Raw genomic sequence first — 27,716 nt, forward strand, 5'->3', positions numbered from 1 at the left:
ACTCAATTCAAGCCATTAGGAGACACATTACTAAACCCCCCAGAGAGGCTCGGTGCAAACTGTGCATCACTGATCAAAGTCAGGACATGTTATCTCTGCTGAGTTTGTAAACTTTTGCTTCCAATATTAGTTTTCCTGCATGGGAAGATTGGGGTCTCATGAGGGGTCAGTTTACAGCTTGCAAAAGGCAATTAGACTTCTGGAATTATGGCTACAGACATTAATTTTTTGTAATTAATGACAAGGTATTAGCATTTAGAATTTAATTAATTTCAAATAGAAACTGTCTCTTTCTCCACAGGGAACCCAAAGTTCTGCTAAGACAGGTCGCAGCCTGCACAACACATCACTTTGTAATATGCAAATGTCCCTGCTATCAGTCAAAATACACAAGCTGTACAATGACTACAATATATAGGCATTCTGTGAGCACACTTTTGCATGGCCTTACCTCACAGTAGCTCTGGACAGCATTGATGAAGGCCTCATCAGCCACAATCTGCGTTTCCCCGCTGAGGAACGCCTGAAACCGCTCTTTGACCGTCTGCAAGTGCTGCTTACTTATCTAAGGGAGAAATTAACAGACAAGAAACAAAGATGATTTAATAGTTAATCCCAATTTGATTATTAAAACCTCCACTAAACTAACTGAAATACTGTTAAGAAAATGGAAAAATATGAAAAATTAAAAAAATAGAAAACAGCAATATGGAGGATTATTTTGACAACCAGGGCCCGTATTCCTAAAGATTCTTAGCGCTAAGAGTTGCTCCTAGTGGCCAAATTCTAAGAAAATTCTTAGAATCGTGACGTTTCCCTCTCAAAGTTAGGAGTAGCTCCTAGTAAAGATAAAAGCTATTCCTAAAGAATCTTAGCTCTTAAGAGTACTCCTAAGGTGAGATCTGCTAAGAGCAGGGAGGAGGACTTTTAGGAGGCTTAGGAATTTCTTAAGCAGAGGAGAAAATGGCTGAAAGAAGAGACAGGAGAGATATTCTCCAAACACTCAATGACAATCAAGCTTGTTACAATCGCAATACAGTAGTCCCCCGTTTATCGCGGGAGTTACGTTCTAAAAATAACCCGCAATAGGCGAAATCCGCGAAGTAGTCAGTTTTATTTTTTACAATGATTATAAATGTTTTACGGTTGCAAAACCCCTCACTACACACTTTATACACTTTTCTCAATAACTTGCAAACATACCGCACGATCAAAGATACTGTATAAATTTGGCAAGCTGAACGCATTCTGTACTGTACAAGAGACACCGTACGGAGGAGATTGATTGACAATGGTCTACAGTCCCTTAGCCAATCAGGACGCAAAAAACAATGCGCTGTAAAAAAAAAAAAAAAAAAAAAGCATGCAAAATTGCACTAAAAAAATCCGCGAGGCCGCGAAAGGTGAACCGCGTTATAGAGAGCCGAAGTCCCGCCCCCTCTACTTCCGGGTTATGGGACCTATCTTTCGAAAAAATATGAACGGCAGTCTATGGCGAAAGATAAATTATTTTCTGGTCCCGATCGACTTGTGCCTTGGATTATACATATGTTGTTTTTCAGAATAAAAAATGATTTTACATGTCAAGAATGTCACAGTTTGTCGCAAGATAGTTAAGTAAAACGCTATGGAAAATACGTAATTAAACGAACTACAAGTCCCGCATGCTGGCGCGTACAGAACCGACCAAAACTCCCTTCGTGTAACTACAGCTCTCGACATGACCCGATTTATAATGATTTTCACCTCGTTTGATGCTTCTGCCTTCGTCCTGGAAGAAGACGGTAAAGCTCAACAAGGAGACAGCCATAGTTCTCTAGGGATCTCTAGAGAGATGTAGTTCACTAAGCGATCTCATACAAAACCTAATGTTGTTCAGCTTATTTACGTCAAATAATTTATCTCTTGACGTGAAAAATTATCTTTTAAATTCACACACATCATATGTGAAATTCATGCCACAATTCGATCGGGACCAAAAAATAATTATTATCTCTCCATAGACTGCCGTTCATATTTTTTCGAAAGATAGGTCCCATAACCCGGAAGTAGGGGGGCGGGACTTAGCCTCTCTATAGCGAGGGACCATGGGCGTCACACCCGTGGGGGATGGGGGTGTTGCAACACCCCCACTTTTTCAACAAGCTGATTTCATCCCCCCCACTTTTTCCTAAGGTATTAAACCGTTTGCCCGCCCTGGCTGTGTACCAGCGTACTGAAATGGAGCGCACCTCAGTCCCCCAGACAGTTAGCTTGATTGACAGCCATCCAGCCAATCACAGTCATTTGACCAAATCCACTAGTCCCGGCCGCCCGGCAAAGTAAACGCTAACACGGAGCTGCCGACCCGTCACTCGCAGCAGCAGACAGCAAACAGAGCAGAGGTATGAAACGGTAATTTAACTAGTTAATAATGTCGAATTTTCTCTGTAAATAACTAAACTATTAAGCAAGCCAGGTGGCAAACAAAGTTAATGCAAAGTTTTGCAAGCATTATTCTTTTTGTGATGAATGCCAAAAAGGAAAGGCAGCAGAAGATTGACTTTTTTTCCACTCATGTTGTCATGTAATTAGGTGACAGGAGGGAAACAGAAAGCTGTCAATCCATAAATCCACTAATTCAATTGTACAGTAGTACACATTCTTGCATTAATGCCATATAGGTGTTCATTTACGTAACTTAAAGGTATTTGTTGGAGCTTAAAACCTTTCAATGAAAAAAATCCCCTACATCAACTCATCCCTGTCATTGCTCTCAGAAACTAGAAAAGAATAGAAATGAAGACAATGAAATGCAATAAAACTATTAAAATCTTAAATAATAAGAGGGATAAAACAATAATATAGAGTACAATAAAGGCTAGGATGAAAGAATAGCTAGTTAAAACAGATTAGAACAACAAAATATATGTGAAATAATAAAAATCAGATTAAAGAACAACAAAAGAAAGGAATGTTTCCTCATCAAAATCAAGGCTGTAGAGGTTTGTTCTAAGTTTACATAAAATATTTCAACACTTCCATGTTCAGGAATATTAACATTGAGTTATTTATGTAGGATGAGGAAGGGAAGTCCAGGCAATGCAATAGTATTTGCATATCCTGATGAAAAAAATCTAGAAAGAGACTGAAACAGGGGCCAAAGGCGGTTGCGGTGCTCATGTGCTACCCCTAGAACCCCCCCACTTTTAAAATTGCTGCTCCACCCCTGCGAGGGACTACTGTATCATCGGAAATGAAAGTCATCACAACACTGAGGTATTTAGCAACAGGAAAAATGCAACAATGCAGCAGTGATGACTTGGGGCCAAATCTACGTCTTAAACACTTTTATTCTCATTGACCAGTTGATCCAGAAGCAAACACTGTTCCTCTGTCCAGTTGGGTTTCCTACTTCATTTCTTCTCCACTGCTGTATTGTTTTTGGAAGATTTGAACATCAACCAACACTGCTTCTTCTAGGCCGGTTAGCAATCACAGAAATTGATGAAAGCTGAGCCATTTTACTCTTGTTAATACCAAATAGGTGAAGTGAAAAATGTTACCAGTGTGGTAAATGAATGAAAGCAAATAAATAGAACTATCAGCATGTGAATACTGTGGTAGTGGCCTGAGTTTAATCACACATTTTATAGGATACTTTTTAAAGTATAGCGAACTATTTATTTATGTAAAGTATTATTTATAATTATACAGTCTTCATAGAGATTAGATTCTGTTATTAAGTCTATTAATTTGACGGTCCATTCTAGGCCAATTATCACCAAAAGTGTATTTTTATCTAGCTTTTAGGATCAACCAATCACACCTCTTGAAATGATGACTCATACCTAGCAACGGGGTCAACCACACCTCCTCACTAAGATAAGAGTTTCTGTCCATTCCTTGCTCAGAGTTCTCTAAGAATTTTCTGGAATCACTCCTAAGCTAAGACTCCTAGCTAGGAATTTTTAGGCTAAGATAGGAGCTCTCTTAGAGGATTCTTAGAATCTTTAGGAATACGGGCCCAGGTCCAATGTTCCTATGCAACTAAAGTGTTTTTCTGCATAATTGCAATATGACATATGTGCAGAAGCAAAATAGTATGAGGCCCCACATTTATGAACTGCATCAAATTTGGATGGGGTGGATACTCCTTTATGGCAGCAGCCATTCCCAGCAATGTCTCTGTCTATACAAGGGTTCCAGTCATGTTGGGCAAGTTACCTGCAGTGAGTAATTATCAGATACAGATGGAGAATACAAATTAAGGTTCTGTAGGCACAGGATGGTGGGTCTGCAAAACACTTGACTCTCGCTACCAGGGTAGCACCAGGGTTCACATCCAGACTTCAGTCCAGTGGTTTTGCTTAAATGCAATTTAAAATGTCTGTGGACATTTATTCATTCATCTTCTGTACCCGCTTAGTCCTGTTAAGGGTCGCGGGGGTCTGCTGGAGCCTATCCCAGCTGTCATCAGGCAAGAGGGGGTACACCCTGGACAGGTCTCCAGTCCATCGCAGGGCTAACACACAGAGACAGACAACCATTCACACTCTCACCTACGGCCAATTTAGAATCACCAATGAACCTAACCAGCATGTCTTTGGACGGTGGGAGGAAGCTGGAGTACCTGGAGAGAACCCACGCAGACACAGGGAGAACATGCAAACTCCACACAGAAAGGAACCAGTCGGCCCATGGATTCGAACCGGTGACCTTCTCGCTGTGAGGCATCAGTGCTAACCACCTCGTGTCTGTGGACAGTTTATGTCTTAAACCAGATCAAGATCTTTCCTAAACCTTACCCAAGAAGTAACAGTGCCTAAACGTAACCGCAAACATTTTGAATAATCAGCGCAGGTAGAGAATGAATTAGCAAGTGAAAGAGTAACTGGTATCTGGTTTATGATTGGTGCCTGGTTTAGTTTGATTGCAAACAACATGCTGACGTCACTAACATTCACAAATATTAGACCCCTTGTACTTTTAACCCACGCAGGTATTGATTATGAGACAGTGGCATTTTGCAAATTAACCAGCAAGTTCTATTCTAAATGTTACAAATACTACAAATCTACAATATATGTGCGCTATATGGGAGCAGTCATTTAAGTGCAACACTGTGCCGTCGTTCGCCCACAGATGATTGTTATTAGGAAAACTCCATTCAAAATGTAAATGTCTGCACATGTACACAGAAATTGTAGTTTTAATTTTGACCTGTAACAGTTTTTTCCCCTATTTTATTTATATTTTTATTTTATTTATGCATACTGTGTGCAACAACACCAAGCCAAATCCCTTGTATTTACAAACATACTCTTTAATATGTAAAAGTATTTATTCTGATTCTATGATTCTGATTCTGTAGACCACTGACTGATGATTCCTCAGTTAATGGTACCAAATAATGCATTACTGTATGTAATACTGAGCCACCGCTCAACAAAGAAACACCAGAATGAAACGACCAATAAGAGGCTCTCTCCCTGCTGGAAAACTACACAACCGTTGGCCAGTTCCCATTTGCTGTCCTGGTAACGGTTACTATGGTCACTGCAGCAGAGGGAGCAGTGTGAGATTACAGCTTTCTTAAGAGGGTCAAAGTTTACAGTTAAATTATAGTAAAGCCAGCTGGATGCTAGTGAGTAGACTGTGGGTCAGTGTTTCATAATTCAGCCGGCTTACGCTGATGCAGATGTTCTGTGGTGTGACTTCAGCTGGCATGCACAGAAAATGATACCATACAAGGCTCTCCCAATTTCTAACGTTAAACACGAACATGGAAGAATTCTGTTGGCATGAACACAGTGTCCTTCTTTGAACATGTTTGCATTTGTTGCTTTATTTCCCCACCAATATTTGAAATTGTTAAAGCGAAAGCACCTCCTAAATCACTTGTGAACACAGGGGAAGGCACCGCCAAGTAAAACAGTTTACAGTGTCCACATTGTAACTAATCTCGAACACTGAATCATTTTCAGCTCCCAGATGTAGATGTGCTGATTTGAAAGTAAAATGGAGTTAGGAGCAATTATGTATAAGCACGACAGTTACATTCATTTTGCAGAGTAGGCCTATGGTCAGAGATGATTATATGATGAATGTGTTGGTACTACGTTACTACATTGTTTGATGGCCGTTGGTCACCCTATGAAATGGTAAATGGCTTATACACTGATCAGCCACAACATTAAAACCACAGTAGAAGTAAATAACATTGACCATCTTGTGACAATTCAGTGCTCTGCTGGGAAACTTTTGGACCTGGCATTCATTCATGTGGATGTTACATGTAGCACCAACCTAGCCCACAGAGGCAGAAAACAGTGTATCAGCACAAACCTAAAATGTGTTTCCAAAGGTGTTTCTGTGATGAAATATTCTTCAGGTCTTATGGAAAGTTATGTTGGATGTTACTTAGACATGTAGGACCATATCCAACAAAGGTTCAGAAAAGGCAACTGGACTTGTAGAGTTTTTTGAGAAGACGTTTCACCACTCATCCGAGTAGCTTCTTCAGTTCTAGGGGACTGGTGGGAAGTCTGAGGTTTAAATAGGAACTCCTCCTGAAAAAACTTGCTTGTTATGCTGATAACCAGAAACTGGTGCAGCTAATTTCCATTAATGTAGCACCCACCTAGACCAGACCAGACACCCCCACCCCATAGCAATGACACTCCTTGATGGCAGCAGCCATCCCCAGCAGGATGCAGCCTGACACAGACACACACACAAAAACACTTTAGGAACAACTAAAAAAAAAAACATGAAGAACAGCAAAAGGTGTTGACCTGGTCTCCAAATTCACTAGATCCCAAACTGATCAAGTATCTGTAGGATGATCCACAGAGGCCCCTCTAACCAACCACTAACAGCCCAATAATGCTGTGGCTACTTCAAGTGGGTATTGTCGCAATTACGTTTAGTTCAAAACTCTTCCAGATTAGTTTAACAATAATATACAGTACATTTGTAGTAGACAGGATTGGCTTGCCACAGCTCAGACCTAGTCAGCATGAACTGGGACAATGTCTCTGTCTATACAAGGGCTCCAGTCATGTTGGGCAAGTTACCTGCAGTGAGTCATTATCACCTTCTCCATGTGAGATACAGATGGAGAGAATCCAAATTAAGGTTCTGTAGGCACAGACTTGAGACAAACTTGTGTATCTGTAAATAAATGTGACATGACTTGGCATAAGAGGGAAGTCAATATTTGAGATATACATAGAGAATGAGGCAAACAGGTTTATAGGGACACTGAGCATATGCTTGGCTGACAGACGTTTTTCTCACCCATGCTGTGGTTAACAGAACATACACTTCATATCAATTCATAGAACATTACTATCCCAATAGTAGAACGCTTCGCTCACTCGCAGGTTTTTATTTTTTTTCGTGATTCATACAATTCCAGTAGTAGATTGGGAGGCAGAGCCTTCTGCTTTGGTGGGGCGGAGGCAATTGTAATAGTTATTTTGCACATTGGCTGGAACACAATAGTGCTTCAAATTGTATTATTATATTCAAGTCAACAAAACTGAGTAGTTATGAGGCTAATCTTGCTGTCTGCCATTATCTATTACAATGCGTGGTAATAAAGTCTGTGGCTACGTGGCGTTGTCATTGTGGAACAAGCAGCACATACTGTACTTATGCTATGCTACAATGCTATTTTAGGTTACTGGTCAATTACATGTTAAATAAATACGTTTGGGCCATGCAGCCAAGTGCACAACAGTAGCAAAACCCACATGATACAGACGTAGAAAATCACTGTTGACCTCATCATTGTTTTTTTCTTGGTGAGCTCAACAGTAAGTGCACTACAAATAAACCATACATTGGCAGGAGATTATTCCTGCCTCGTATAGACTTCATTTGAATTGAACTATATTTGCAATACACAAGTGAAAAGCTAATTCCAGATTCTCTAAATTTGGTTTAATGGTGTGACACACATAATCATAAAGTTCATATTCCTTTTCTGTCCAAGTGAGTATCCCTAAAAACCAGCAGATGTGTGGAGTCAACCACGAACAAGCTCTTTTCTCCTGCTGATGTGATTGTGCTTCATTAACACTTGTTGTGTCTGGCAAGTACAAGAGAAGGTGATTACAGCCTCTCTAAGCTCCCATGATTTATTTTTTTATAGCCGTGCCTCAGAGGACTGCAGAGTTTAACATTTAAACTTACGACCGATACTTCCAACCACTCCACTGTGCATGTTGACAAAGCCTGTCTGTCCACACGTTTGTTCTTGGACTATGCTGACATGACTTCAGGCAGCACAGACACAAATTCAAATAGCTCTTGTCAGAACTTCTACTTGCACAATATCTACTGTAACTTTGATGTGCTTTGTTGATATTATTTAACAATTATAAGTAACAGAGAAAACACCCAGTTGCTGACAAAGAGACACATTTTTTCAAATGCAGAGTTTAATTAAACATTTGAAAATATGTCTTGGTGGTTTATCTGTAGTTCACTTTTGGAGTATATGTTTTCAAACTGATAGGAGGGCATGGAGGGAAACTTGAGGCAAAGATGCTGTGTCATGTGTCCTGAAAGCAACTGGAATTCTGCTTGGCTCTCTGACTTGTAAAATGTAAAATGTTATACTTTTTACCACGTAAAAAACAACAGTTGAGGCTTTTAAAATGTGGTGAGTCCTGAATGTTTGTGCACAGTGCACAGAACTTAAATAGCTTGCTTGTATTAATCATCACGATAACTAATGGAGACAAAAACGAAGCTACATATCTGTCAGTTGTTGATTTCTGACTCCATATGAATGGTAATATTGCTGCTAGTCTGTTTGATGTGTTTGTACACCACATATGCAGATAAATTGGATGTGTTGTATTTGTTTTACAGCAGATTGTTGTTGTGATGTTTTGCTTTCACCAGAATCATCTTTCCTCAGGGCTTCTGAAAATACTGTTCCACTCCAATTGTGCGTATTAAAAGGCATCTGTTATAATGTAACACTCTGTTACCACGGACAATCCAGGGAGAAGATACCAAAGAACATCAAAGTAGTATTACAAGTTAAAAAGAGTCTGTAGGAGCTGCTGTTATGGAGGCAGATGGAAGGTTTCTGTGAACAATGTGATGAAAAATTAAGGATAACAAACCAACATCTTGCTTTCTGAGGCTATGTTCGAAGACTGCATTTAGCCAGGATACTTTTCTAAAGAACAGGAGAGCAGGTAAAGGGTTACAGTCCTTGCAGATAACCCAGTTCAGTGTACAGTTTGCTCAGACAATAGAGATTTAGGTCTTTCCACTTGCACTTTGTGATTATGTCCTATAAAATATTTAAGATAATAAATACTGTAAATATATTGGCACTCGCTGGGAGGTCTGGACAGAAATAATGTGCGCAAATAGTTTCAATAAAGTTTCTTTCTACTTTCTACTGTTACTTAACAGCTGCAAGCTGCTTCACAGTCTCTATAGATCCAGGGTGCTTTTTGATTTATTTTCGCAAACAAAAACATTTCATTCCCACTTTTTCACAAACTGCACCCTGTTCTTGTAAATATTGTGTGTAGATTTTAGTTTTTTCACACATACAATATACAGTACATAACAATACACATGTTGAAAACAGCAAAGACTGCAGCTAAAAGGTTATTGGGATGGCAGATTTTACATCTAACTCACTGAAAGTTATCACCAGACTTGCCATCTGCCTGTCACCTCGGCTCTCCTGAGGTTTTTCGTTCAGCCCATTGTTCATTAAATTCACCATCTGGTTCAGTCGCAACAGTCTAGTCCTCTAGGTTCAGATATACTGTAGATGCTATATGGGTGGTGTTTCGAGCTACCTTGTTTAAGGTTCTCCAGGTCTAGTATTTACACTCATTCCTTTTCTATTTTGGTTTCCACCACCTTTTTCTGTGTTTACCTGTTACTCGCAAACTCTATTGGACAGGTGGCATATTATTAGTTTAGGATTTCTACTAAAAACACCTGCCTGCTGCAGCGACAAGCAAAGCAAACACAAATGATGAAAGCATATACCAAGACAGTAAAGTTGCAGGCTGTAAAACCAACGAATGTAAGTCAATGTAAGTCAATGCATTGTGCTGTGAAGTGTGTGTGTGTGGGTGTGTGGGTGTGGGTGTCTGTGTTTCGATGGAAATATTACCTTCTTCATGTGGCAATGACATTCATGGACATCTACATGTGTCCTTGTGCTCTTTTGTTACTTCTACTCAGTATTGCAGATCTCTGCATGTTCACTCAGTCACTAAACACAACTCCAAATAGAAAACCAATAAATAACTTTGTGTTTGGAATTGTTTTTATTGATTGCGTCAACAGGAATCTGCAAGAATCTACAGTACTGACCAGAGGTTGCGCTAGACTTTTTCGTTGTCTGTCATTTTGACTGACAGGGTCATAAAAATCCCATCATAATCTATTTTTACCCGTCACTTCAATTTTTTAAAATGATAATAATGCAATTGAATAGCATTTAATTTTCATTAAAAATTTTACTAACTTTAAGTACTTTTTCAGTATTGACAATATTATCCATCTTGTTCGTACTCGGACCTGGACTGTTAGCGCTAACAGGTCTTAGATGACACTGTAGGGTTGAAGTGCTTCGGTGGTATGCAAACTCTTTTATTTTGCACAATTTGCACAAAAACTCATCAGTCCTAGCAACGTGCTTTCATCCGATTCCTCCATGTTGGTAGCCGTTAGTCGCATAGACACAGACATATACATATATATTGTATATATGTCTCTGGTTAGCCGAGCTCTGACGGGTGCGTCAGTATAATCGGTGTACCAGGAAATTGTGCCCTGATAAAAGTTCTGCGATCTTTGGAATACAAACTGCGATGAGAGACAAGAGACAATTAATAAGGTCACTCACCACCAAGTGGTCAGGGGTGTGAATTGCAATCTGTCAAAATGACGGACGGCCTTCAGATTTTTCTTCACAGTTTTAAAAAAACGGTCAATGACGGAAAATATTCGGTTAACGCGACCCATGGTGCTGAGTGAGAAGCAAGAGCGCAGCACAAGAACACATGTTAACTTTTTGCTTTAAATATCGGTTAAGTTTCAATGGTCTAACAATTTGCAGATGTAATTCGGGCCAAAGTTCTGTTTCTTGTATTGCAATGGTCAGTATGTTTACACTCTGCTGTTCAGTCCACATATATGAGAACGTATATTTTCATGTAACAGCTGGCCCTACATGTCAAAACGCTGGAAAGGTTATTGACAGCTGTCTCCACTCTCGCCCACACTAACAAGGCTGCTTCTAGAAGTAACTCAGCTTTTAATAGTACATGACAGCAACATTCTGTCTGCACCTATACTATAGGTAGCTATTTGAGTATCTCAAAAAGAAGAAGAAAAAGAAGACGCTAGTAGTAAACACAGGTTATATTTTGCTGATGGTAGAGAAGGTACAAGTTAATATTCCTGACGTTGTGGGACAAATGGGTAATTCATAGGCCCCACAGATAACCATAAACCTAAGGAGTCCTTCCATCCTTACTGATGTCCTTCATTATTTTAGTTAGTGATTATAAAGCTTTCTATACGCTGATCAGAAACGACATTCTGATCACTTTCTTAATATAGTGTTGGTCTCCCTTGGCCTAATACAGTTTTGACTCTATAGAGAATGGATATGGACCCTCTGAGGGTGTCCTGTGGTGTCTGGCAACATAATGTTGTTAGTGGGGGCGCTCTGGGTCCTAAGGGAAGGGTTTCTGTGGATCAGGCTTGTTCCAGAGCATCCCACAGATACTTGATCAGTTTGGGATCTAAGGAATTTGGAGGCCAGGTCAACACCTTGTGCTGTTCTTCATGTTTTTTGAGTTGTTTCTAAACTGTTTTTGTGTGTGTGTCTGTGTCAGGCTGCATCCTGATGGGGATGGCTGCTGCCATCAAGGAGTGTCATTGCTATGGGGTGGGGGTGCCTGGTCTGGTCTAGGTGGGTGCTACATGTCTAAGTAACATTCACACCAATGCCAGGTCCAAAGGTTCCCCAGCAGAACATTGAATTGTCACAAAATGGTCAATGTTATTCACTTCACCTGTCAGTGGTCATAATACTATGCCTGACCAGTGCATACGCCACAGCAAACCATAGCCAAATACCTACAGAGAGTGTGGAAATCCTGAGAAGTCAGCTGAATGGAAGGAACAAGATCAGGGCAACCAATACCTACGCACTGCAGATCATCAGAAACACCACTGGCATAATAAGATGCCCAAAGGAGGAGATAGAGGCCACTGATGTCAAGACAGTGAAGTCCCTCACAACGCATGGATGGTTGCACCCCAAATCCAGCACGCTGAGGTTGTACACTAAACTGAATGAAAGAGGCTGAGCACAAATGAGAGTCAAAACCACCACCCAGGATGAAACAACAAAGATCCAGTAGTACATCAGGAAGATTGCTCGCTCTGATGAAATGCCGCACACACACACACACACAGACTATTAGAGACATTAATATTGCATTTAAATCCACCCCCTTGCCGACAAAGTAGGGGACATGCTCAAACTCCCTGCCAATAATATAACATCAAATGGATGGGTAATCCCAGATTACATACTGCACAGCAGACCAACAAAGGATCGAGAAAGTGTTCACTGGGGCAAAGGCAGACATACAAGGCTTTTACATGAATACATGACAGTGCATCCGTCACAGGCACATCTCTGCCTTCTCCTACAGTTCTGCCCTGATCTGTCCATAATCCATTCTCACATAAATCTAAACTAAAAACCTTTAAATCTTTCACATGGAAATCAAAACCTCAGAACAATAACAATGTGATTGAAAGTGTACGGATACTGTGTTCAGAAAGCTTCAAAACGCACCACCCACTCATTACTGGCACTGAATCAGCTGCTGGCAATTCTTTCTGGCAAAGGTTGCCAAAAGACATTTGATGCCAAAAGATGCTGTACTTGTCTCATTCAGTGACAATAAAGTGAGAGGTTGGTTTTGCAAAGGAAAAGTGTGGAGACCTTTTGATTTAGATAGATTTCACCAGTAGAATAGAAACACTGACACTGACTCTGACATCAGTGATTAATCCAACAAGTCGTCAGTAAATAGAGGTACAGGCTTGGAAATCTGCATCTGTGCCAGTTAGCCTTCTGCTTTCTGGAATCCTGACCATCCTACTCATTTCCAGACTTCTGTTTAGACAGTGGCAGCACTGAAGATTAAATTAAAGATGCTTGTCTGTTTTAATACAGGCAACAGAGGAGAGGATTTAAAAAGAAGAAGTGAGTCTGCCTGATGTGCAAAGGCAGGTCATTCCACAGTTTGGTGGCAGCGACTGAAAAGGCGCAGTCACCTCTTAACTTCTTCTTTGTCTTAGGGACAACCAACAATGACCGATCTGACGACCTTTGTTTTTTGAATCTTGAATCGTGTGACTAAGCCCAACATAAAGTGCACTGCAATAATCTAAACGAGTTGTGATAAAAGCATGAATTAAAATCTCAAAGTGATGCAGAGAAAGAAATGGTTTCACTTTGGCCAGTTGTCACAGTTGAAAAAACTGGACTTAACCGCTGATTTAATCTGTGCGTCAAACTTGAGATCGCTGTCAAGTCTTACACCAAGGTTAGTTGCTGTCTTTGTCAGATGTTGTTTTAAAGACCCCAGATCAGCATGGACCTCGGAGGCATCACTAGACCCAAGCAGCATGACCTCAGTCTTTTTATCGTTTAAGTGTAAAAATGTATTTTTGCAAAGCACTCTAGCAGTTTGTCTGCAGAGTAATCATCCGTTTGTTTAAGTGGCACATAAATTCGACTGTTGTCGGCGTAAAAATGGAATGCAATGCCATGTTTCCAGAGAACTGATCCAAGAGGATGCAAGTAGAGGGAAAACAAAAGCAGGCCAAGTATAGAGCCTTGGGGCACTCCTGATCTGAGAAGCGCTGTATTGGACTAAGAGGCCCCAACACGGACACAAAAACTTCTTTCAGTTTGGTAGAACCTAAACCAATCTAGGGCACGACCGCGAATGCCCATCAGACAGGAGGATCTGATGGTCCACTATATCGAAGGCAGCTGTTAGGTCCAACAGAACCAAAACAACACAGTGACCAGAGTCTGTGGCTAAAAGAACATATTTAAAACCTAAGAAAGACTTCAGCTGGCGATAAACAATTTTCTCCAGAATCTTAGAGAGGAAAGGGAGTTTGGAGATTGGCCAAAAATTTGAAAGTACAGATGAGTCTATGCCAGGTTTTTTAATCAGCGTGTTTAAAACTCGCAGGTACAATCCCGTTTGCTAAGCTGCCATTTATTATATTGAGCACATATGGTGCTACGGTGGATGAAACCTCTTTAAAAAGACGAGATGGAATTGGATCATTGGGAGACCCAGCAAGCTTCATATGACCAATTATCTCTCTCAAACAGGGCATGCTGACAAGCTCAAAAACAGCAGAGCATATAGCAGATATGGAGGGGTCATAAGAGGGAGGATTAATGATGGCCTTAATGCTCATAGCCTTATTAATAAAAAAGCTCAAGAAGTTGTCACAGACTTCAGTTCAGAGTTCACAGTTTTAAACAGAACACGAGGATTGTGACAGACGTAATGACGTCTGAAAAATGCTTGGATGCCAGCTGTCCTTCAACATCTGGAAGGACACCTGTAGCTTGTCCTTCTTCCGCTCTCCTGCACTCACGCCTGACAGCACACATAGCATCATCTATCCAGGGCTCAGGTCTAGGTTTGGAAAGCCTTGTTTTTAATGGAGCCACAGTATCTAGTATAGCCCGACAGGATGAGTAAATGTGAGAGTATTAGGCTGCAACATCTGAATTAGAGCCCAGATGTTCGATTGGTCTGATCGCTGTGTTGAAGGCTCCTGAGAACTGAGTGGCAGTGGAGCGCAGCGTTGTCGCGTTGTATGCTGAAATCACATCAACCACATCAAGAATGGGACTGGAAGGATTAGGCTACCAGTGCATTGCCTTATGCATAAATGCAATCCCTTCCTCTACATATTCTGTAGTACGGATATAATACAGTATGTTATTATTAGAGCAACTTTTGCGTTGTCTTTTTTTGTTTTGTTTTGTTTTTTTAACACAACAATATGGATCTTTGTTCCACTTGGGACATCAGTGCATCACAAACAAGGATCTGAACAGCTGACGTGCTGCTTGGACATCGCAAAAGTAGAAAAGAAACCTCCAGATGCAGCCACAGCTCAGAGGAACCTTCAGGTAGATGACAAATAGAACAGTTTTGTCAGTATCCTTGAAGCCAGATTAGACATAAAAGCCCGATATTACGTGACAGAATGTAACATACTGCTGTTACAGTACTAAACTACTGTAAATTCTCAAACATAAACTGGTTCAGTATGTTCAAGAATTTTACAGTCGTTGATTACTGGTTATAGCAATACAGTGTATGCTTCCAGACTGTGACGTACTCACCAATCAGCTGTTCTAAAATTCTTTTGAATACAACTACCATGCTCTGTGTTTGTCTGAGCTGCTCTCAGAGTCTCAGGCAGCCTCTCCCAACAGCTAACAGAATCAAATTTAAAAGCATTCCCCTCAAATGACATCTGATATTCCAGTGAGCGTATTACTTTACTTCCTGTTCCTGCAATGTGCTTTGCTGTACTTTGCCTTTCTATTATTTTAGCTCATCAATAACATCTGATACTGCAACACTAATTGTCTCTGTATGGTGAATAATTAATTAATACATTTAAACCATGTCCTGTATATTCTAGTTAAGCACTTGATTTGGTTATATTAAACGTATACTCAATATACACTGATCAGGCATAACATAATGACTACCTGCCTAATATTGCGTAAGTCTGCCTTTGGCCTCCAAAACAGTTGCGATTCATTCATTCATGAGAATGGACATGGTCCTTCTGAGGGTGTCCTGTGGTGTCTGATCAACAGAATGTTAGTGTTAGTGGGGGGACCTTTGAGGGGAGGGGCCTCTGAGGATCATCCCACAGATACTTGATCAGTTTGGGACCCCGAGAATTTGGTGGCCAGGTCAACACTTTGTGCTGAGTGTCATTGCTGTGGGGTGGAGGTGCCTGGTCTGGTCTTGGCGGGTGCTAGTACCATCCACATGAATGTCCGGTCCAAAAGTTTCGAGAAATTACATCATTCCCACAACTGTCAAAGTAAATTACTTTCCGTAAGACCTGATTTATATGAAGAATATTTCATCACTGAAACATCTTTGGAAACACATTTTAGATTTGTGCTGCACAGATTGTTTCCTGCCCTGTGTTCTTGCTGATCCATATAAGCAACTGTACGAGAACAATGTAAACTGCTTTATCCTGATACACGTATGAATTTATTTGCTTGGTTCTGATTCTTCTCCTTCTTTCCTCCCTTCTGTTCCTCCTCCCTCTTTTTTTCTGTCTCTACCTGCCTGGTCACAAACGAGATGATCTACTTCATAAAAGCCAGAAGCTTGGGGTTTTAGCCTCTGGCTTATTTAAAGTGTTTTGATAGTTATTAGCACTACAATGTAACTAGTATTGCTAAATTTAGGTTTTGTCAAATATGTTCATTAACAAGAATTCTTCATTACATCAATCGACCAGTCACAAATATGCTTTCTTCAAAAAGTTTTGTTTTAACTTCATCTCCGCCGTGTGAAAACATCACCTCATGTTGTGTCATGACGTCAGTGGCAAAGGAAAGCTTGTGGAGAGTGCCATGAGCTTGTCATGCTAATAGCCTTGTGGCCCTGCAGACTGTGATGATGAGTATCATATTCTCAATAGAGAATAGATTGGTACGATGACTCACTCAGCCTAATTGCCCGGCCCTCTCTCCTTTCCATAAGTGAATGTGTCAAAGGACCACCATACAGTGAAGCATATGGTCACACGTTCATTTGTGTCTGAGCGTAGTGTTCGGCATGTGTCTTTGCACATGAGCACAACAGGCCAACTGACAAGGCTTTCATCATCATTAGCAGGCTACATGCTTCCCATGAATTATGCAGACACTATTGTTTGTGGACACACAAACACTCAAGCAAACGCACACAAACCTTTGATGGCATTATTCAAAAAGGTTTTCCTTTCTTTGACTGCCTGGTTTTGTGTAACCAAGAAAACCAACACTAAAAGCAGTGACTGAGAATTAGTGTTAATGGAGAAGCTTGAACCTGAGCTCGGTGGGGGGTGGGGGGTGGGGGGTGGGGAAGGGCAAGTGTCTTCCAGACCACTCCTGCCACCGGAGAAAGAAAGGAAGTTTGGATTTAGATTTAATGCTATGTTAAATGATGAGTAACTACTTTTGCAATGTTTTACTTACAACAACTATTAACTGTATCAGCACACACTTAAAGAACTAGTTTGTACACAACCTAAACTTTGAATTAGCTCTGGCACTTCCTAAATTTGTTTCGCATAGCGATGTACAGTGTGTGTTGTAAATGCAGCCCGAAGATCTTAACTGTCACTACAGCATTAGTTTGAACAATGCAAAGGAATTTAGAATCACCAATGAACTTAAGCAGCATGTCTTTGGACGGTGGGAGGAAGCTGGAGAACCTGGAGAGAACCCACGCAGACACAGGGAGAACATGCAGACTACACACAGAAAGGAACAGGCATCAGTGCTAACCACCTCGCCACTGTGCCACCCGAGATGAAGACAATGAAAACAAAATAAGAGGAGCCTGTCTTCCATTTTGACATCTTATCCTTTGCTTGCTTTCATCCCTTCCGTTTCTCTCTTCATACATTAGTTAACTAAACAGCCAATCAGAGTGATCTCTCTCACCAGTGAGCACCTCCACAGATTCAATATGCTCAACTAGCCAAGAGGCCCAGAACACACCACAAAACCTGGAGCCACGGATTCTTACCCCCATGTTTATTATGAGAATTGATAAAAGCAGAATTAGAAGCAAACAGGTCTGTTAGAAGAAATAAGCCACGTAAAAAAAATATATATATATAATGGCGCTTCCAGTTTAGTAAACCTAGTCTCAATCCAACATTGTAAAATGTATCACAAATACAATTATCAAATAATAATAATAAAAATAACAACAACAATAAATAGGCCTGTCTGGTCTCTACCACCCACAGTAACTCCCAGAACCTCAGTCTTCCTTTGTCCAGTTTTCTGAGCCACTTTTACATTTTCTTCTACTTATTAAGATCAGTTAGCCAAGATTTCATTGCTGCTTTGTGAACTCAAAGAGTTGCATTTATAGTACAGTGGAGCTTTCTTGTCCGACCAACAAGATTATTTGCAAGCGTTTTCAACAAGCCTGCCGACAAAGGTGAATTTTAGCAACGTTTTCCAACTTCAAATACTGCATAACCAGGACCAACTGAGGTTGCCTCCACATCTGCCTGCTCCCACGGCACATGCTAGTGTCTCCATCACTACACCCTGAAGAAGAATGGTCAATGAACTGACACAGCCCCCCGCTGAGCCCACATCTGGTACCCGCAGAATTCCTGGGAATGTTTCCTTGCTCATGGGTTCTGTAAGGAGAGCCAATGTCCAAGATATCCAGACTTTAAAATACATTATAAAAAAACAAGTATCCCAGTGAACAATAACCAAAGATTGGAATATAAATATAGTTGTAGACGCAATAAACACAGGATTTGGAGGATGTCTCTATAGCACCCAAAAAACTCCCAATTGGAAGAGAACCAGCTCCATGACAACATTGCATAAACAGGCTAAACTTTACTTCTGTGACTATGCTCAGCTTTATATTTGAAAGCTGATTAAGAAAGAGTAATTATATCCTATAGTTTTCTTGTTTTGTCCTTTATCACCTACCTAACCTACTCTTTATCACCATAGAAAACCCAAATTATCTAACAGTCGTTTGCTGTAAAATCTTGTTATGAATTAAACGCTGCTACTTTCCTAGTATTCCCAGGCCCTGTATGTTTTCTTCTCCTTGTATTTATGCAGGTCTGATGTGCCTGGACACAGACATAATTCTGGGTGGTCATGATGTTAAGCCATATTGGTGTATAACAAATGTTTGATCAATATCTGGACATTAAATAATCCTTTTAAAGAAGGAAGAGCCATGCTTTATCTTCTTTTCAGTCTACAGCATCTCAAGCCACTGTAGGGCCACCCACTTCCCAGCTGACTGACAAATGTGTTTGTGAAGGTGTATGAACTCCAGAGTTTGATCTAAACTGGATGTCAAATTAGACTGCATATCCTCTCATAACATTGTGTCTGAACAGTTATTGTGGTGTGTACTGGTCTCTGTGCTTGGAACAATTGCTTGAATGAATGAACTAAAAACTACAAATGTGTAATATTTGTACCATGATTTAAACCACATCTAATGAGTGTTTAGTCCCTACTGATCAGTTTTTCTTGTGTGAACGAGCTGAAATGTAGCAGCAAAATGATTAATTCTGGTGGAAACAAGTCAAGGAGGAATGGTAATGGGACATTGTGTTTAGGTTGCTCAATTCGGTGGAGGGAAATGATGATAGCAAAAGAAACTGCTTTTATGGTTGGGAAGAACAACATCATTACTGAATTTGAAAAGGTAATTTACTGATGTAATATACATTGTAAGCAGCAGTGTGGTGGTTACAGCTTTAAATGTCCTCCATCTGCTTTAATGAGTTCAGACTGTGCAGGAACTGCTGTGAACACACACATACTTTTATGACTTTAAAACTACTGTTGCTACTGAATGTTTTATATTTCAGCAATGACAAGGTGCAAGTACACTGCCTGGCCAAAAAAAAGTTGCCACCAAAAAAAAAAAAGGTTGTTGGACCATCTTTAGCTTTGATTACAGCACACATTCTCTGTGCATTGTTTCTATAAGCTTCTTCACTGTCACCAGATTTCTTTCCATCCAGTGTTGCATTCATGTTTTACCAAGATCTTGTATTGATGATGGGAGAGTCTGACCACTGCACAAAGCCTTCTCCAGCACATCCCAAAGATTCTCAATGGGGTTAAGGTCTGGACTCTGTGGTGGACAATCCATGTGTGAAAATGATGTCTCATGCTCCCTGAACCACTCTTTCACAATCTGAGCCCCATGAATCCTGGCATTGTCATCTTGGAATATGATCCATTGATGGAATAACCTGGTCATTCAGTATATTCAGGTAGTCAGCTGACTTCATTCTTTGGGCAACATAATGTTGCTGAACCTAGACCTGAGCAACTGCAGCAACCCCAGATCATAGCACTGCCCCCACAGGCTTGTACAGTAGACACTAGCCATGATGGGTGCATCACTTCATCTGACTCTAGCTAGCTGAAAGATAATCACCCATACAGTAATTATCCAATAGAGGGCTCTTACCTATTTGCTTAGTTAAATCCAGGTGGCCATGTATAAGCATACAGTATTGAAAAATCCTTGCAGGATTTTTATGTTTTTTTTATTTGCCATGGATAATCTCCCAGAGACAAAATGCATTATGAAAGCATTTATGGCAATTATTGACAATAATCTAATCTATGTTGTGGCAATAACCACTCAACTAAGCAATGAGAAACAACAATCCATCATTACTTTGGGACATAAAAGGTCAGTCAGCGTGGAAAATTTCAAGTACTTGAAAATGTAACCCCAAGTCACGAAAACCCACTCCATGACGATATTGGGTTTCATTTGGGTCGCTCCAGAAAAGGAAGACTGAGAGTCACCTCTGCTGCAGTGGATACATTCATTGGAGTTACCAGCCTCAGAAACAACAAATTAACAGCACCTCAGATTAGAGCTCACATTAATGCTGTAGTTCAAGAGCCAGACCCATGTCAACATCAGCTATGCATAGGAGACTGTGTGAATCAGGTCTTTATCGTCAAATTGCTGCAAAGAAGCCACTACAGAGGAAGAACAAGAAAAAGAGCAGAATTGCTTGGGCCAAGAAACACAAAGACTGGATTAGCATTAGACCAGTTGAAACCTAGACTTTGGTCTGATGAATCCAGGTTTTTGGTTTTACCTGCAAAGTCTTTGTGAGATGCAGAAAAGGTGAGTGGATGGTTTCTACTTGTGTGGTTCCCACTGTGAAGCATGGAGGAAGAGGTGTGATTGTGTGGAGGTGCTTTGCTGGTGACACTGTTGGTGATTTATTCCAAATTCAAGGCACACAGCATTCTGCAGCACCACACCACCTCACCTGGTTTGCACTTAGTGGGACCAATATTTTCAACAGGAAAGTGACCCCGAACACACCTCCAGGGAGTATAGGTCATAAGCTCCACCTCCTCCATGTTAGAAAACTAAAACAAACAAACTAAAATACACATCGAATCATTTTTTTCAAGGCCGGTTTCTGTCATTTTGGGTAGTTAACATAATGCTGATGCATGTTCAAGTGTCCATTTGTCTGATAAGTTTCGTTTTAGTTAGTTATTTAACGCTATAAAAACAGGATGTGACATGATGACTACCAGTTGCCATGCCAACTGCTGGGTAAAGTGGTCCCATAGGACCGTGACAGTAGGAAAATATAAATAAATAAATAAGTACAGTGTATAATGCGACATTTTTTTTGTTCGTGGTGGAGCGCAGTGTTATATTGTATTGTGTATTGTATTGTGTATTGTGGTTAAAGATGCCACATTTACCTGATGGAATGAATTTATTGTGCAATTCAACCGGTGTATACATCCCTATTCCTACATGGTGATCAAACAACTCACTGGTGATCGTTACTACCATTTTCATGGTCTAGTGCAGAAGGTACAAAGAAGCAAGACTTTTAGATTTTCTGATATTTATCAAATGGTATCTGCTACTTTTTAGTTTACTGTTTCCTACTTGAGTGAACTATTGATTGTCTCTTACATAGTGCAGGAAGAAGTGAATGGGTGAACAAGATGGTGATTTCAGACACAGCCACAGACACAGTGTGGTGAGTCAGCCGTTCGCCAGGTTGTTTCAGTAGCCAACTCTACTAGTGAAGAAAACATTCCTCCCATAGACTGCCACTGTAAAGAGACTCATGTAAAGCTGTGGAGACTATTTACCCACAAGGACAATTCTAACTGTTTATTTTTAGTAACACCTTTCTATGGAATGTCAAAGCTGTGTGAGCGACATCATCCCACATTATCCCACAGACACATGTGCTTGAATTTTAATTTACTGCTCAATTGTGGAAAGTCACGTAATTACTGATTCAGATTAGACTCAGTAAAGAGTTCTTTGTGTTTCCTCAAACTGTGGATTGGATTATTTTAGACAGAATGTCTCACAGGTAAAACCAGTGATTTTTCTTGTATTTCAGTATATTCAGTTACATGTAGCACCCACCTAGACCAGACCAGACACCCCCACCCCATAGCAATGACACTCCTTGATGGCAGCAGCCATCCCCAGCAGGATGCAGCCTGACACAGACACACAGAACCACTTTAGGAACAACCAAAAAAAAACAACATGAAGAACAGCACAAGGTGTTGACCTGGCCTCCAAATTCACTAGATCCCAAACTGATCAAGTATCTGTGGGATGATCCACAGAGGCCCCTCCCCTCAACTCATAGGACCCAAAGGCCCTCACTAATGACATTCTGTTGCCAGACACCGCAGGACACCCTCAGAAGGACTAATCTGTTCTCTGATGAGTCAAACTGTTTTGGAGACACAAGGGAGACCTTCACAATGTTAGGGAGGTGGTCATAATGTTATGCCTGATCAGGTAAGGACAGCTGGTGTAAAGAGTCCCACATTCAACAAAGTGGTCCTCAGCCTCCATTAAAGGTTGAACCCTTTGTGATAAGCTAACTAACCACAAGGACCTCATTGATTGAGATGGGGGAGGATCACTTGAGAAGACATTCATTCTTACACTGAGAAGGACAGAAAAGGGAGACAGAAAAGCAGTACTGCAATATTGAAGCCAAGACAAAATCAAGGCAAATCACACGGTAGAGGCTGAGTCACACTGTGGACATTGGACATGTTTCAGCTGTCTATCTCTTGAACGTTCAGAAGAAACTTCAGTTTTTATTAGTACAGCTGTCTACACTGGCCTTGTAGTAGATCACATTTTGCATCTGTAATTACAACTCACAGTATTATTTCTTCTGATTTACATAACTACTGTGACTGCATAGGGACTGGATTGAGTACTGCACAGACCCTCAATGGCATGCTTTCACTTGTGGGCTCAAAGCCATGCTGCTAACAAACCCCTCTAATACCAGTACAGACCACCACCAAGGGTCTCAAGTGTGACATGTCAGCTTGATCCCGCCAAAGAACTCCCCTCCCTCTCTCCTGACACTGGAACTGAGATGCTGCAATTTCTGAATTTCTGCAACTTTCTGAAAAAACATGGTCATAAGATTGTAAAAGTGAGTTGGCAGCATGATCGTCCCTCCATATTCCAGTTCGTGTGGGACAATATAGCGTACTACCACCTTTCCCATCATGCAGAAGGTGACCAGTGTTTGACCTTAAAGGCCTGCAGTACCAGAATGGAACACTAGAAGTCGGACTATCCCCCTTGGCAACAAAGCCTGGTGACATTCCTTCATCAATTGCACCTGGAAGTAGCCTGGAAGCCAACCCGAACTTCCCACACACACACACACACAAAAAAAATATGCATTTCTTAAGTGATATTTTGAGATGAACTGAGTGTGTCTACATCTGGCTAACCTGGAGGCATACTCTAGAGTAGACAGAACATTTCTCTGGACAGAGATGGCATGATGAGTGGTGTAGAAAAGCGCTTTCTCTTGCTCAATCGATTTTTCTAATAAGAGTGTTGCTTGAGACCAGCAGAGTGTGGGAGCACTCTTGCTACTATGCCCAAAGACAATTGACATATGTAAGCCTACTACAGTGGGTGTGAATGGATGAATTCACAATCCTCTCTCTCTCTCTCTCTTTCTTTCTCTCCCGTGTCATCCTTTAGCTTCTAATTTTGTTGTCCATTTTTAACCGTGGCTGATCACATTAATTGCGTCTGAAACCTGTTTAACCCCTTTCTGAGACAATTTAGCTTTGTCATCTGCATTGGATGACGCACGGTGGAGGAAGAAAATAAAATACTTTAAATCAGAAAGAGATGGTGGTGGAACTATTACGGGAGACTGCACGTCACTGATCACTATCGGTCAACATTTGGATCAATGAGGGGCGTGCAATCAGAGTAGTGAGAGAGAGAGAGAGAGAGAGAGAGAGGTTCATCTAAGACTCAACGGCTCAACAAAATGAGTTAGCCTTTTTGTTGCGTTGTTGAATATTCGACCAAAAGGCAACTAGCGGCGTGGTGCGGCTGTGGAAGCAACAGTTGGTGTCGTGTATGAAAGAGATGTGTTCTGGAAGTGAGGGGTGCGTTTAAATCAGAGCTTTGAAGTTGGGTCTGGGTTCTTCGCCCTGATCTCACCTTCTGCTGTCTCCTGGCCATGTCAGTGGGTTGTTTAGCGTTGAATGGATAGGCGATGCAACGCATCACAAAAACGTATAGTTGGAGTCTCTTCTTCCTCTCTTCCTCCTCTCTCTGCATCTTCTCCAGGTCCTCCTTCTCCTTGTCGCTGCCCACTGACGGGCTGGGGCTCGAGGGTCGGCCACCGCCACTCCCGCGGCCCCGGGGCTGGAGTCCTGCGCCGCCATGACCATCGGCGGCTCGGCCCGGTGACAGTCGGGCTCCTCCGAGGTTCTTCGGGGCCGACACCTCTTTGCGTTCCACCTCCTGTACCTCATCGCCTTCCTCCTCGCTGGAAGACGGGTCCAACATATTGCTAGGGCTTTTAATGGAAACTATAACCTACCTCCTTCAAAGGAAAACTGCAAAAGTAGAGAACAATATGCCGATGAGCTTCAGTGACAGCCACAGAGGGAGATATCCAAGGGAAGTCGCTGTGGAGACGCAAAACCTGACTGATGAGCGGCACAGACTGTTGCTTCCCACGAAAACAAAACTGCCGTCACACGAGTCAATCTGAGCAAAATAATGAAAGTGTTGTACTGGACTAGTTATCTGCGTGATTTCCGAGCCTTTCAACTCTGCCAGTATGTAGCACATAGGAGGGATTTATCATGAGAGCGAATATAAAGGGGGAGGGGTCGGAGAGAGAGAGAGAGAGAAAAAAAAAGAGGAAACACTGATGTGTTGATGCTCGTCTGCCTGGAGGAGGAAGAGGCAGGGCTCGGAGCTGACCGCGGTGCTGAAACCCGATACCCGGCTGCTCTGGGATCAGTTCGATCTGATTGTGAGCACAATGCATGAACGACCACCTGATGATCCAGCTGAGTCTAAAGAGTACAGGTTTAGACAAGCACCAGACCGGAATCTGTGTGTCTTTCACAATAAAAGCCGCACCAAATGAATTGAATAATTGATGTATGGGGAAAAACGTTTTGTTTACTTATACACACACAGGCTACTATGTACAAAAGAGATATTGCAATGAATTCAGTACAGAATAACAATAACACATAAATTGTCAATTGTCACCAGACAGTACAAGTATACGTTACTGCAGTAAACAACATTATTAACAATACTGACAACAGACGAAAACAAGATGTCATTTAGGAATCGACACCCACTGTGACCTGCTCCACCCCTGCCTCAAGCCCTCCTCAAAGAACACACAACACGGAATCACCCTCCACCTCCACTGTAGTCTGGTGCCAGGAAAACTGCCCTCAGCTGAATGTGGGTAAAACCAAGGAGCTGGTGGTGGATTTCCGCAGAGACAAACACACACCACACACACATGAAGTAGTCACTGAAATGGTTTCCAACAGACTTGAAGGAGTTCCTGTGGGTGCTGAGCACTTGTTGGCTGCCTTGCTTTTACTCTGTGGTCTAACTCTTATAAATTAGTTTTAGGTCAGGTGATCTGCTTTCCTTTTGGTCAAATAGCCCTTACATAGCCTGGTGGCGTGTTTGGGGTCATTGTCCGGTTGACAACAAATGATGGTCCCACTAAATGCAGACCAGGTGGGATGGTATGTTGCTGCAGAATGCTGCTGATTAAGTGTGCCTTGAATTTTGAATAAAGCACCTACGTACAATCACACCTCTTCCTCCATGCTTCACAGTGGGAACCACATAAGTAGAACAATCCACTCACCTTTTCTGCATCTCACAACAACCAAGATCCTCAAATCTGGACTCATCAGACCAGCGTACAGATTTCCACTGGTTTAATGTCTGTTCCTTGTGCTTCCTGGCTCAAGTAATTCTCTGCTTCTTGTTATTCTTCCTCAGTAGTAGCACTTTGACAATGAAGACCTGATCAATGCATTCTTCTCTGAACAGTTGATGCTGAGATGTGTCTGCCTCTTGGAATTTTCCAGACTGACTGACCTTCATGTCTTAAGGCAATGATGAACAGATGTTTTTCTTTAGGTTAGGTTAGGTTAAGTGGTGATTCTAAATCGGCCGTTTCTCTGTGTTAGCCCTGCGATAGACTGGCGACCTGTCCAAAATGTACCCCGCCTCTCGCCCGATGACAGCTGGGATAGGCTCCAGCTTCGTGACCCTTCACAGGAACAAGTGGTTACAGAAGAAGATGAAACCACTGAATAACAAGGTGTCCAAACTTTTGACTGGTTTTGTAAATGAACCACCATTACATTCAAATCACGTTGTCTCTCAGAGCATTGCTGTATATAAATATGGACAATGCATCCCCACTGCCTTGCATTGGCCAAACTGACATGCAATGCCTGCCAGCGGATGTGGCTCCCAGGGCACATATATTGTTATTGTGCGTGTTTATTATTCTTATAACTTCTTCCCACTAAATTTCACCTATTAACTCGTCCCAGAGCTCTGAAAAAAAAAATAATTTGACAAATTGGACATCCAGATGGGTGCTTCAATCGGGAATGGTGTGCTATGATCTGTGTAAGCGATTCTTCCAACGGTGGGAGAAGGCCAAAAAAGTCTCCAGCATTCCAAAATGTCCACCTTCATTTTGCTGAGACGTCACTCGGAAGCTGGAAGTTTGTGCGAGGCACGGGAAGAGTAGCATTTTGTGCCTGAAATCGGCACTTCAATACCTTTTACAGTGTGGTCACAGTCGCAGTTTACGTTTTGATGAAATTTGGGAAAAATCTGAAAAATGTCTTGTTTATAATCGGAGCCTATGGGCACACTCTAAGTCGCACTCTAACTTCAGATTTTCTTCAAAATTCAGATGGATTTCAAATGATGTGGGTCTGATTTCTGTAGGGACTACGGTTTGGCCTGTAGGCTCAACCGAGCGGGGAGAGCATCGACCACTTTTCTGATTTTTCCCCGTGTGTGTATGTGGAAATCCAGTCCCATTTTTCTTTGAAAATCTGATGACTTTCCGGTCGATCTCAGGTCAGGGTGGCTTCAAATTTCAGTGTTACAACCCGACTCTGGTAGGGGTGAGGGAAGCAACACCCCTAGCAGAGTTAAAACCAGGTGGAAATGGCTTTTTAGTTAGTTAAGGTTTATTTTTATGATTGCGAAGCATTTAACACAACAAAAAGGGCATCACTAAGGCTGGACAATGGGGTAACTAAACATATAGACCAAGTCCTTTCTAAGAAATAAAATCTCAAATGAAAATCCTACCTCCGTAACCAAACTCAAAACGCACCAATAAACAACACCCCAAACCTAAACCTGGGTCTATACAAACGAAACTAGCCAGAGTGTATTTTGGAAGTAGTTAAACAGAACAATAAGCACAGATTCACAGATTCATAGATTCAACGAATGGGCACACCAGTGTCG

General features: G+C 41.4%; 1 protein-coding gene across 4 annotated transcripts in view; it reads right to left on the bottom strand.

Moving 5' to 3' along the window:
- Positions 1-24,731, bottom strand: part of LOC311487606 (calcium-dependent secretion activator 1) — a gene marked incomplete at its 5' end in the record, with an annotated part of 135,463 nt that extends 110,732 nt beyond the window's left edge. For all 4 annotated transcript variants that reach the window (XM_084543954.1, XM_084543953.1, XM_084543952.1 and 1 more), the window contains 2 exons: positions 452-565; positions 24,381-24,731. In XM_084543954.1, coding sequence (XP_084400080.1) covers positions 452-565; positions 24,381-24,731 — 465 coding nt within the window. The remainder of the gene's footprint in view (positions 1-451; positions 566-24,380) is intronic.
- Between the last annotated feature and the right edge of the window lie 2,985 nt (positions 24,732-27,716).

Source organism: Chelon labrosus, assembly GCF_963514085.1.
Source record: "Chelon labrosus genome assembly, chromosome: 4".
In the NCBI taxonomy this organism is placed as follows: Eukaryota; Metazoa; Chordata; class Actinopteri; order Mugiliformes; family Mugilidae; genus Chelon; species Chelon labrosus.